The 8,807-nt window shown below is 68.7% G+C and overlaps 1 protein-coding gene across 1 annotated transcript; it reads left to right on the top strand.

Moving 5' to 3' along the window:
- The first annotated feature begins 616 nt into the window (after positions 1 to 616).
- LOC132320324 (glycoprotein-N-acetylgalactosamine 3-beta-galactosyltransferase 1-like) lies at positions 617 to 8,083 on the top strand. The gene is given in 6 exon segments (XM_059832599.1): positions 617 to 766; positions 1,270 to 1,376; positions 2,771 to 2,949; positions 5,881 to 5,954; positions 5,956 to 6,543; positions 7,916 to 8,083. Coding segments are annotated over 6 exon segments (1,266 nt in total).
- The last annotated feature ends 724 nt before the right edge of the window (positions 8,084 to 8,807 follow it).

The raw sequence follows: 8,807 nt of genomic DNA, 5'->3' as shown, positions 1-8,807 counted from the left end.
CACGGCACGATCCCCTCCCTGCTCCTGATGGCCACACCATTTCTGATACAAGCCAGGATGCCGGTGGCCTTCTTGGCCACCTGGGCACACTGCTGGCTCATACTCAGCCGGCTGTCGATCAACACCCCCAGGTCCTTTTCCGCCGGGCAGCTTTCCAGCCACTCGTCCCCAGGCCTGCAGCGTTCCATGGGGTTGTTGTGACCCAAGCGCAGGACCCGGCACTTGGCCTGGTTGAACCTCATACAATTGGCCTCGGCCCATCGATCCGGCCTGGCCAGAGCCCTCTGGACCTTCCCACCACCTTCCTCCTCCTCCACGGCGTCCTGCTGCCCTGGCCTGTGCCCCCCACCAGCCGGTACCCCCGGTTGATGACCCCCCCGGGGCGTCCCAGCCCCCAGCACTCTATGGCGTGGCCCCACCAAGCTCTACAGGTGGGTGACACCGTGGCGGGGGGCAGTGAGGCCACTGGACGGGGACCACGGGTGGTTTTGGGGTCTGTGGTGGGATGGGGTGGGGGTCGTGGTGGGCTCACCCACCCGGCTGCTCCAACTGGGATGGGGGACTGAGGGCCAATCCCCCAACCACATGCTGTGGGACCAAGGGGGTGGCCCCCACCATGACCAACGCAGCGCCGTCCCCCAGCCCCGCGGCGGCAGGCGAGGACGCCGGGGAGGCGCGGGCGCTGTACGAGTGGGTGCGCATCCTGTGCTGGGTGATGACGGGGCCCCGCACCCTGGAGACCATGCGGCCACCTGGGCACGCCACGGCAACTCTTGATGAGCTCGGAGCCGGACGAGCGCTTCCCCGCCGTGGGGCTGCCCGTCCGGGACACCCACCACCAGCTCTACTGGAAGACCATCCGCGCCTTCCAGTACGTGCACCGGCACCACCGTGACACCCACCACGGTCTCTGCTCCCACCACTGCCGGCTGCCCGGCAAAGCCACCCGCAGTGCCCCCCGCCCCCCCGGCCACGTTTCCTGGTGGGGGGGACCGCCGCTCTCTGGGGGTGCTGAGCGGGAGTTCAGAGCATCAGTGGGGCCGGCACTGCGCCACACCAGTCCGTCACCACCGGGCACACCCCGGGGGGGGCACCATCGGGGGGGGCAGGCTGCCCCCAGGGCCCCCCACCCCACTCAGAGAGACCCTTCCAGAGGCCACGGTGATGGGCTCAGGGTAGGGGGGTGGCCTCCAGCCCCCACCCTCCCTCCTGCCCTGTAGTACCAATGGGGGGGGGGAGCATTGGGTGCCCCCCCCATCTCTGCCCCAGGGCCCCTGGTGCTGCTCCGAGCCATCCGTGTCCTTCCACTACGTGAGTGGGGAGCAGATGTACGCACTGGAGTACCTGACCCACCGCCTGCGCCCCTACAGCTACCGGCCCCGCCACCGCCCCCCGCTGCCCCCCAGCACCCCCCAAACCCCCCCCAGCCCCCAACACCACCCTGCCCCAGCCCACCCCCCCTCCTTCCACCGGGACGGCTGCTCTCGGTGGTCATCGCTGGGGTGTCGGTGGCCACGGGGCTGGTTTGGGGGTCAGGGGCAGCGGGTGGAGATGGTGCCCTCCCCCACCTGCAGTGGGGGGGGGGGGGGGGGCTGGTGTGGGTGCTGCCCACGGGTGAAGGGACCACCTCCCCCGAGTGGGCCGGGAACGGGGACGGGGACGTGGTCCCCTCCCAGCGTGGCCCTGGGGAAGGGGCCGGGGGTCCCAGGGAGGGGCCAGACTGGGTTGGGGGCACCCATGGGTGCTGCCGTGAGGCCCCCGATCTCATCCCCCCCCCCATTTAAACCCCTTTGCCAGGGATGGAGGAGCCAGTTCCTCGTTTGGGTGCGTCCCTGCCACGTGGTGCCACCGCCACCGTCATCGTCACCGTTGGGGCCCTGCCACGCGGTGCCACCGCCACCGTCACCGCCGGGGCTTGGGGTGCAGGTCCCCCGCCCCCCCGAGACAGGGGCCCTCACGTTTGGGTGGGGTGAAGCTGGTCCCATGTTTTTTTGGGGGGGGTGTCCCTATAGTGGGGTGGCAGTTGGGGGGGGCCGGGCTGGGGCTGCCCCCGCCCTGGGGCTGGGCAGGATCAGGCCCTCCCCGGGAGGTGCTGGACGCGATGGGTGTGCGGGGCCACGGCAGGTACGGGATCCGGCACTGGGGTGGGGGACAGGGTCCATGGGGGGGTGGGAAGCCCCCCCTCCCCGCCACGTATGGCCCCATTGCTGCCCCCGTAACCCCAAATGCCCTGAGCCCCCCCCGGGCTCCTGCCCCCCCACCCAATGTCCCCCCCCTACCCCGGCCAGACCTGCGTGGCCCTAATTAGTGGCTGATAATGGGATTTACTGGAATTGGATGTCCCTGATCTGGTGGCGAGGGGGGGGCAGAGGAGGGTGGGGGGGGTCACAGTGGGACAGGGGGCTGGTGGCTTTGGGGAGGACGGGGGGAATGGGGGGGGACATGGGGCTGGGAGGAATCGGGGGCTTTCAAAGGTGGGGGGGGCTGGTGGCTTTGCGGGGGGGGTCAGGGGGACACACAGAAGGGGACAGGGAGGGGTTTGGGGGGGGGGGGTGTCCGCAGCGGGACATGGAGCTGGTGACTTGGGTGGGGGGCAGAGCTGAGGGCAGGGTCCCACTTCGATGGGGGGGCAGTTGCTGGGGGAGGGGGGGTTGTGGGTGCTGGGACCCCACGTTGGACCCCATGGCGGGGGGGGGTGGGTGGGGGGGGGACACCCAGCCCCCTCTGGGGAGACCGTCGCCTCCCGTCCCCTGTCCCCATCTGCCCTCAGCCCCCCGGGACGTCGTGGTGGGGCCATGAGGCCACGGGTGCCCTGGTTCCCCCTGGGCTTCGCCGTGGGGCTGGCCCTGGGGGGCAGCCTCCTGCAAGGCCTACGGCACCTCTGGGCCCCCCCGGTTCCCCCCGCAGCCCCCGGCATCACCCGCCTGCGCAGCCTCCCCCAGCCCACAGGTGAGCCCCAGCGCGGCCCCACGGGAGACGCCCAGACACGGGGTGGGGTGGGGAGCGGTCCCGGAAGCACAGACGGACACAGACACACACACGGGGACACGGACACGGATGCAGGGACACACACATGTGGGGACACAGACACGGATGCGGGGACGGGGACACGGATGCGGGGACACACATACATGGGGACGGACACACACACATGGGGACACACACGGACACACACATGGACACACACATGGACACACAGAGACACAGGGACACACACAGAGGGACGGACACGGACGCACAGGGACACACACGGACATGGACACACGAACACACACGGACACAGGGACACACACGGACATGGACACACATGGACTCAGGGACACACACATGGACACAGACACACAGGGACACACATACGGACACGGACACACACACGGACGTGGACACACACACGGGGGGACACGTGAACACACATGGACACACACAGAGAGGGACACACACAGACATGGACACACATGGACTCATGGATACACACATGGACACAGGAACACGGACACACAGGAACACACATACAGACATGGACACACACGGACATGGACACACAGGGACACGCATGTGCGCGTGCGCACACATCCAGGGGGACACATGAACACACATGGACACACACGGACACAGGGACACACACACAGACAAACGAACACACATGGACACAGGGACACGCGTGTGCGCACACACACAGGTCCATGGGAGGCAGTGGAAAGGGTGACGGGCACCGTCCCGTGGGGCACCGGGGACGGCTGGTGGCGAGGGACCGGGGGGGACACAGTGTGGGGTGGTGGCAGCTCTGAGCTGGGGACAAGGACGGGAGCGAGTGGCCGGTGGTGGGAGCTCTGACGCGGTGACAAGGAAGGGACAACGTGGCTGTGGTGGGAGCTGTGAGCTGGTGAAGGGTGGAAGGGTGGGGTGACACTGAAGGGTGACAGCTCCGAGCCGGTGACAGTGAAGGGACAGGGTGGCCGGTGGTGGGACCTCTGAGCTGGTTGTGACAGGAGAGCGTGGCCGGAGGAGGGAGCACTGAGCTTGTGACAAGGAAGGGACAGTGTGGCTGGTGGTGACAGCTCTGAGCTGGTGCCACTGCTGGGACCTTCTGGCTGTAGAAAGGGACAGTGCGGCTGGTGGCTGGACCGCCGACCTGGGGACAAGGACAGGACGGTGCTGGTGGCGATGGGAGCCCTGAGCTCGTGTCGGTGAGGGGACACGGGCTGGTGGTGCGACCTCTGAGCTGGTGACACGGAAGGACAATCTCGTCGGTAGCAGGAGCTCCGGGTTGGTGACGCAGGGACAGTGTGGCCGCTGTTCGGAGCTCTGAGCCGGTGACAGCGTTGGGAGCCCGTGGCCGGTGGCAGGAGCTCTGGGTTGGTGACGCGGGGACAGTGTGGCCGCTGTTCGGAGCTCTGAGCCGGTGACAGCGTTGGGAGCCCGTGGCCGGTGGCGGGAGCTCTGGGTTGGTGACATGGGGACAGTGTGGCTGCTGTTCGGAGCTGTGAGCCGGTGACAGCGTTGGGAGCCCGCGGCCGGTGGCGGGAGCTCTGGGTTGGTGACGCGGGGACAGTGTGGCCGCTGTTCGGAGCTCTGAGCCGGTGACAGCGTTGGGAGCCCGTGGCCGGTGGCGGGAGCTCTGGGTTGGTGACGCGGGGACAGTGTGGCCGCTGTTCGGAGCTCTGAGCCGGTGACAGCGTTGGGAGCCCGTGGCCGGTGGCGGGAGCTCCGGGCTGATGAGTAGGATGGGGGTTTGGGGCTGGTGGTGGGAGCTCTGAGCTTGGGACAAGGACACGGCAGTGGGGCAGTGGCGTTGGGACCTCTAAGTTGAGGAGGAGGAGGAGGATGGGCTCACAGCGAGTGACAAGGGACACGGTCGGTGGAGGGAGCTCTGAGCTCGTGACCATGATGGGACAAGGTGTGTGCTGGTGGGAGCTGTCGGAGGGTGACTGCCTCCCGGCCGCGGTGGGCTCTCTGCGCGTGACAAGAACAAGATGGTGTGGGGAGCGCTGTGACAAGGAGGGGACAGTGTGGCCTTTTTTGGGACGTCTAGGTGGATGAGGAGGATGGTGGCCTCGTGGCAGGTGACAAGGAAGGGACAGCGCGGAGGGTGGTGGGAGCTGCGAGCTGGAGGCGAGGACGGGACAGTGTGGTCAGTGGTCGTAGGTCTGAGCTGGGGACAAATTTGGGACCTTCTGGAGCATGGTGGGAGCTCTGAGCTGGGGACAAGGAGGGGACGGTGTGGTCCTTGGTGGTTGCTCTGAGCTGGTGACAATGTTGGGACATTCTGGGTGGTGGTGGGAGCTCTGTGTTGAGGAGGACGGGACGGTGTGGCCGCTGGCGGGAGCTCTGAGCTGGTGAGAAGTTGGGACCTTCTGGGCCACAGTGGGAGCTCTGAGTTGGGGACAAGGAGGGGACGGTGTGGTTCTTGGTGGTCGCTCTGAGCTGGTGACAATGTTGGGACATTCTGGGTGGTGGTGGGAGCTCTGTGTTGAGGAGGACGGGACGGTGTGGCCGCTGGCGGGAGCTCTGAGCTGGTGAGAAGTTGGGACCTTCCGGGCCACGGTGGGAGCTCTGAGTTGGGGACAAGAAGGGGACGGTGTGGTTCTTGGTGGTCGCTCTGAGCTGGTGACAATGTTGGGACATTCTGGGTGGTGGTGGGAGCTCTGTGTTGAGGAGGACGGGACGGTGTGGCCGCTGGCGGGAGCTCTGAGCTGGTGAGAAGTTGGGACCTTCCGGGCCACGGTGGGAGCTCTGAGTTGGGGACAAGAAGGGGACGGTGTGGTTCTTGGTGGTCGCTCTGAGCTGGTGACGGGTCCCCCCGGTCTCTCTGCCCCGGGGCGGGGGTGTGTGTGTCGTGGGACATCCCGCCACCTCCCCACCGCCCCCCCTGCCGCCCAGTGAACAGCAGCCAGGCGCGGGCGCTGTACGAGCGGGTGCGCATCCTGTGCTGGGTGATGACGGGGCCCCCGCACCCTGGAGACCAAGGCCCGGCACGTGCGGGCCACCTGGGCACGCCACTGCAACGTGGCCCTCTTCATGAGCTCGGAGCCGGACGAGCACTTCCCCGCCGTGGGGCTGCCCGTCCAGGAGGGCCGCCACCAGCTCTACTGGAAGACCATCCGCGCCTTCCAGTACGTGCACCGGCACCACCTGGGTGAGGCCGACTGGTTCCTCAAGGCGGACGACGACACCTTCATGGTGGTGGCCAACCTGCGCTGGCTGCTGGCCGGCCACTCGCCCGAGCGCCCCGTCTACTTCGGCAAGCGCTTCAAGCCCTTCGTCAAGCAGGGTTACATGAGCGGCGGGGCGGGCTACGTGCTGAGCAAGGAGGCCCTGCGGCGCTTGGTGGCCGCCTTCGCCTCCCAGACCTGCACCCACACCAGCGCGGTGGAGGACCTGGCCCTGGGCCAGTGCCTGGAGAAACTGGGGGTGGAGGCGGGCGACTCGCGGGACACGCGGGGCCGCGAGACCTTCCACCCCTTCCCGCCCGAGCGGCACCTCACCGAGCCGCTGCCCCTCGACCGCTTCTACCCGCAGTACTCCTACTACCCCGTGCAATGGGTGAGTGAGCACCGCGCCACCCCCCGCCCCGGGCCGAGAACCCACTGCGTCCCCCGGGTCCCCACCCGGGTGGCCCCGGCATCCCCCAAGACCCCTCTACATCCACCCAGCCCACGGTCCCCAGTGTCCCTGAGCCCCCTCTGCGTCCACAAGCCACCACCCGTGTCCCCCCAGCCCCTTCTGTGTCCCTGACCCCACCCGTGTCCCCCCAGCCCCTTCTGTGTCCCTGACCCCACCTGTGTCCCCCAGCCCCTTCTGTGTCCCTGACCCCACCCGTGTCCCCCCAGCCCCGCCATGTCCCTGACCCCCACACGTGTCCCCCAGCCCACCCGTGTCCCTGACCCCACTCATATCCCCCCAGCCCCCACCGTGTCCCTGACCCCCACCCGTGTCTCCCCCACTCCCCCGTGTCCCTGACCCCACCCGTGTCCCCCAACCCCACCGTGTCCCTGACCCCCAACCCGTGTACCCCCAACCCCCCCGTGTCCCTGACCCCACCCCTGTCCCCCCAGCCCCCCCCGTGTCCCTGACCCCCACCCATGTCCCCCCAACCTCCCCCGTGTCCCTGACCCCACCCGTGTCCCCCCAAACCCCCCCATGTCCCTGACCCCCACCCATGTCCCCCCAACCTCCCCCGTGTCCCTGACCCCCACCCGTGTCTCCCCTGTCCCCCCCCATGTCCCTGACCCCACCCGTGTCCCCCAAAACCCCCCCGTGTCCCTGACCCCCACCCATGTCCCCCCAACCCCCCCCGTGTCCCTGACCCCCACCCATGTCTCCCCCGTCCCCCCCCCGTGTCCCTGACCCCACCCGTGTCCCCCAACCCCCCCATGTCCCTGACCCCCACCCATGTCCCCCCAACCCCCACCGTGTCTCTGACCCCCCACCCGTGTCCCTGACCCCCCACCCGTGTCCCCCCACCCCCCTCCAGCATCACCGCGCACGTGGCCCCAGCAGGGTGGTACCGGCCCCGCCCACTTCTCCAGGCCCCGCCCACTACCTAACCCACCATGCCCACCCGGCAATGCCCCGCCCACCCAATGGGCACCACCCACTACCCACCTCTGGCTAAGCCACACCCCCTCTATTTGCATCGCAGCCCCACCCACCCATTGAGCCCCACCCACGGCCTGCCTCACCTGCCCACTCCCTGCTAAGCCCCGCCTGCCTTATTTGCATCCCAGCCCCGCCCAGGCATCAGGCACCACCCACCGCCCCACCTCTGCCAAGCCCCACCCACCATATTCGCATGCAAACCCCGCCCTCCCCAGTTGCTCAGCCCCACCCACTTCCTTTGCGCCCCGCCCCCAGGCCCCACCCTCCGAGGCCACGCCCCCTGAGGCCCCGCCCTGCTGACACGCCCTCCCCGCAGGCAGCTGCCTGCTGCTCCGACCTGTCCGTGTCCTTCCACTACGTGAGTGGGGAGGAGATGTATGCGCTGGAGTACCTGACCCACCGCCTGCGCCCCTACGGCTACCGGCCCCGCTACCGCCCCCCGCTGCCCCCCAGCACCCCCCAAACCCCCCCCCGCCGACCCTGAGCCGCCCCCGTCGGCACCCGGCCTGCTGCGGCACCCCGGGGTGGGGGGCGCGGGCACCGAGCCGTGGCACAGCTCCACCAACATGGCCCCACAGCACAGCTCTCCGGCACCGAGCCGTGGCACAGCTCCACCAGCGTGGCCCCACAGCACGGCCCTCCGGCACCGAGCCGTGGCACAGCTCCACCAGCGTGGCCCCACAGCACGGCCCTCCGGCACCGAGCCGTGGCACAGCTCCACCAGCGTGGCCCCACAGCACGGCTCTCCGGCACCGAGCCGTGGCACAGCTCCACCAGCGTGGCCCCACAGCACGGCTCTCCGGCACTGAGCCGTGGCACGCTTCCATCAGCATGGCCCTGTGCGGCGTTGCGCCATGGCAAAGGACGGCGAGCCTGGCCCCGCAGTTCTCCAGCACCGAGCCATGCCACAGCTCCACCAGCATGACAGCATGGCATGGTTCTTCGGCGCTGACCCACGGCACAGCTCCATCAGCGGCTGTCCCCACCACATTGCTCTCCAGCACCGAGCCATGCCACAGCTCCACCAGTGTGGCCCCACAGCACGGCCCTCCGGCACCGAGCCGTGGCACGCTTCCATCAGCGTGGCCCTGTGCAGCGTTGCGCCATGGCAAAGGACCGCCAGCTTGGTCCTGTGGTTCTCCAGCACTGAGTCGTGGCACAGCTCCACCAGCATGACAGCACGGCATGGTTCTTCGGCACTGACCCAC

The sequence above is a fragment of the Gavia stellata genome, chromosome 35 (assembly GCF_030936135.1).
Source record: "Gavia stellata isolate bGavSte3 chromosome 35, bGavSte3.hap2, whole genome shotgun sequence".
NCBI lineage: Eukaryota > Metazoa > Chordata > Aves > Gaviiformes > Gaviidae > Gavia > Gavia stellata.
The sequence above is the reverse complement of the archived record's forward strand: the minus strand, read 5'-3'. Positions and strand labels throughout refer to the sequence as shown.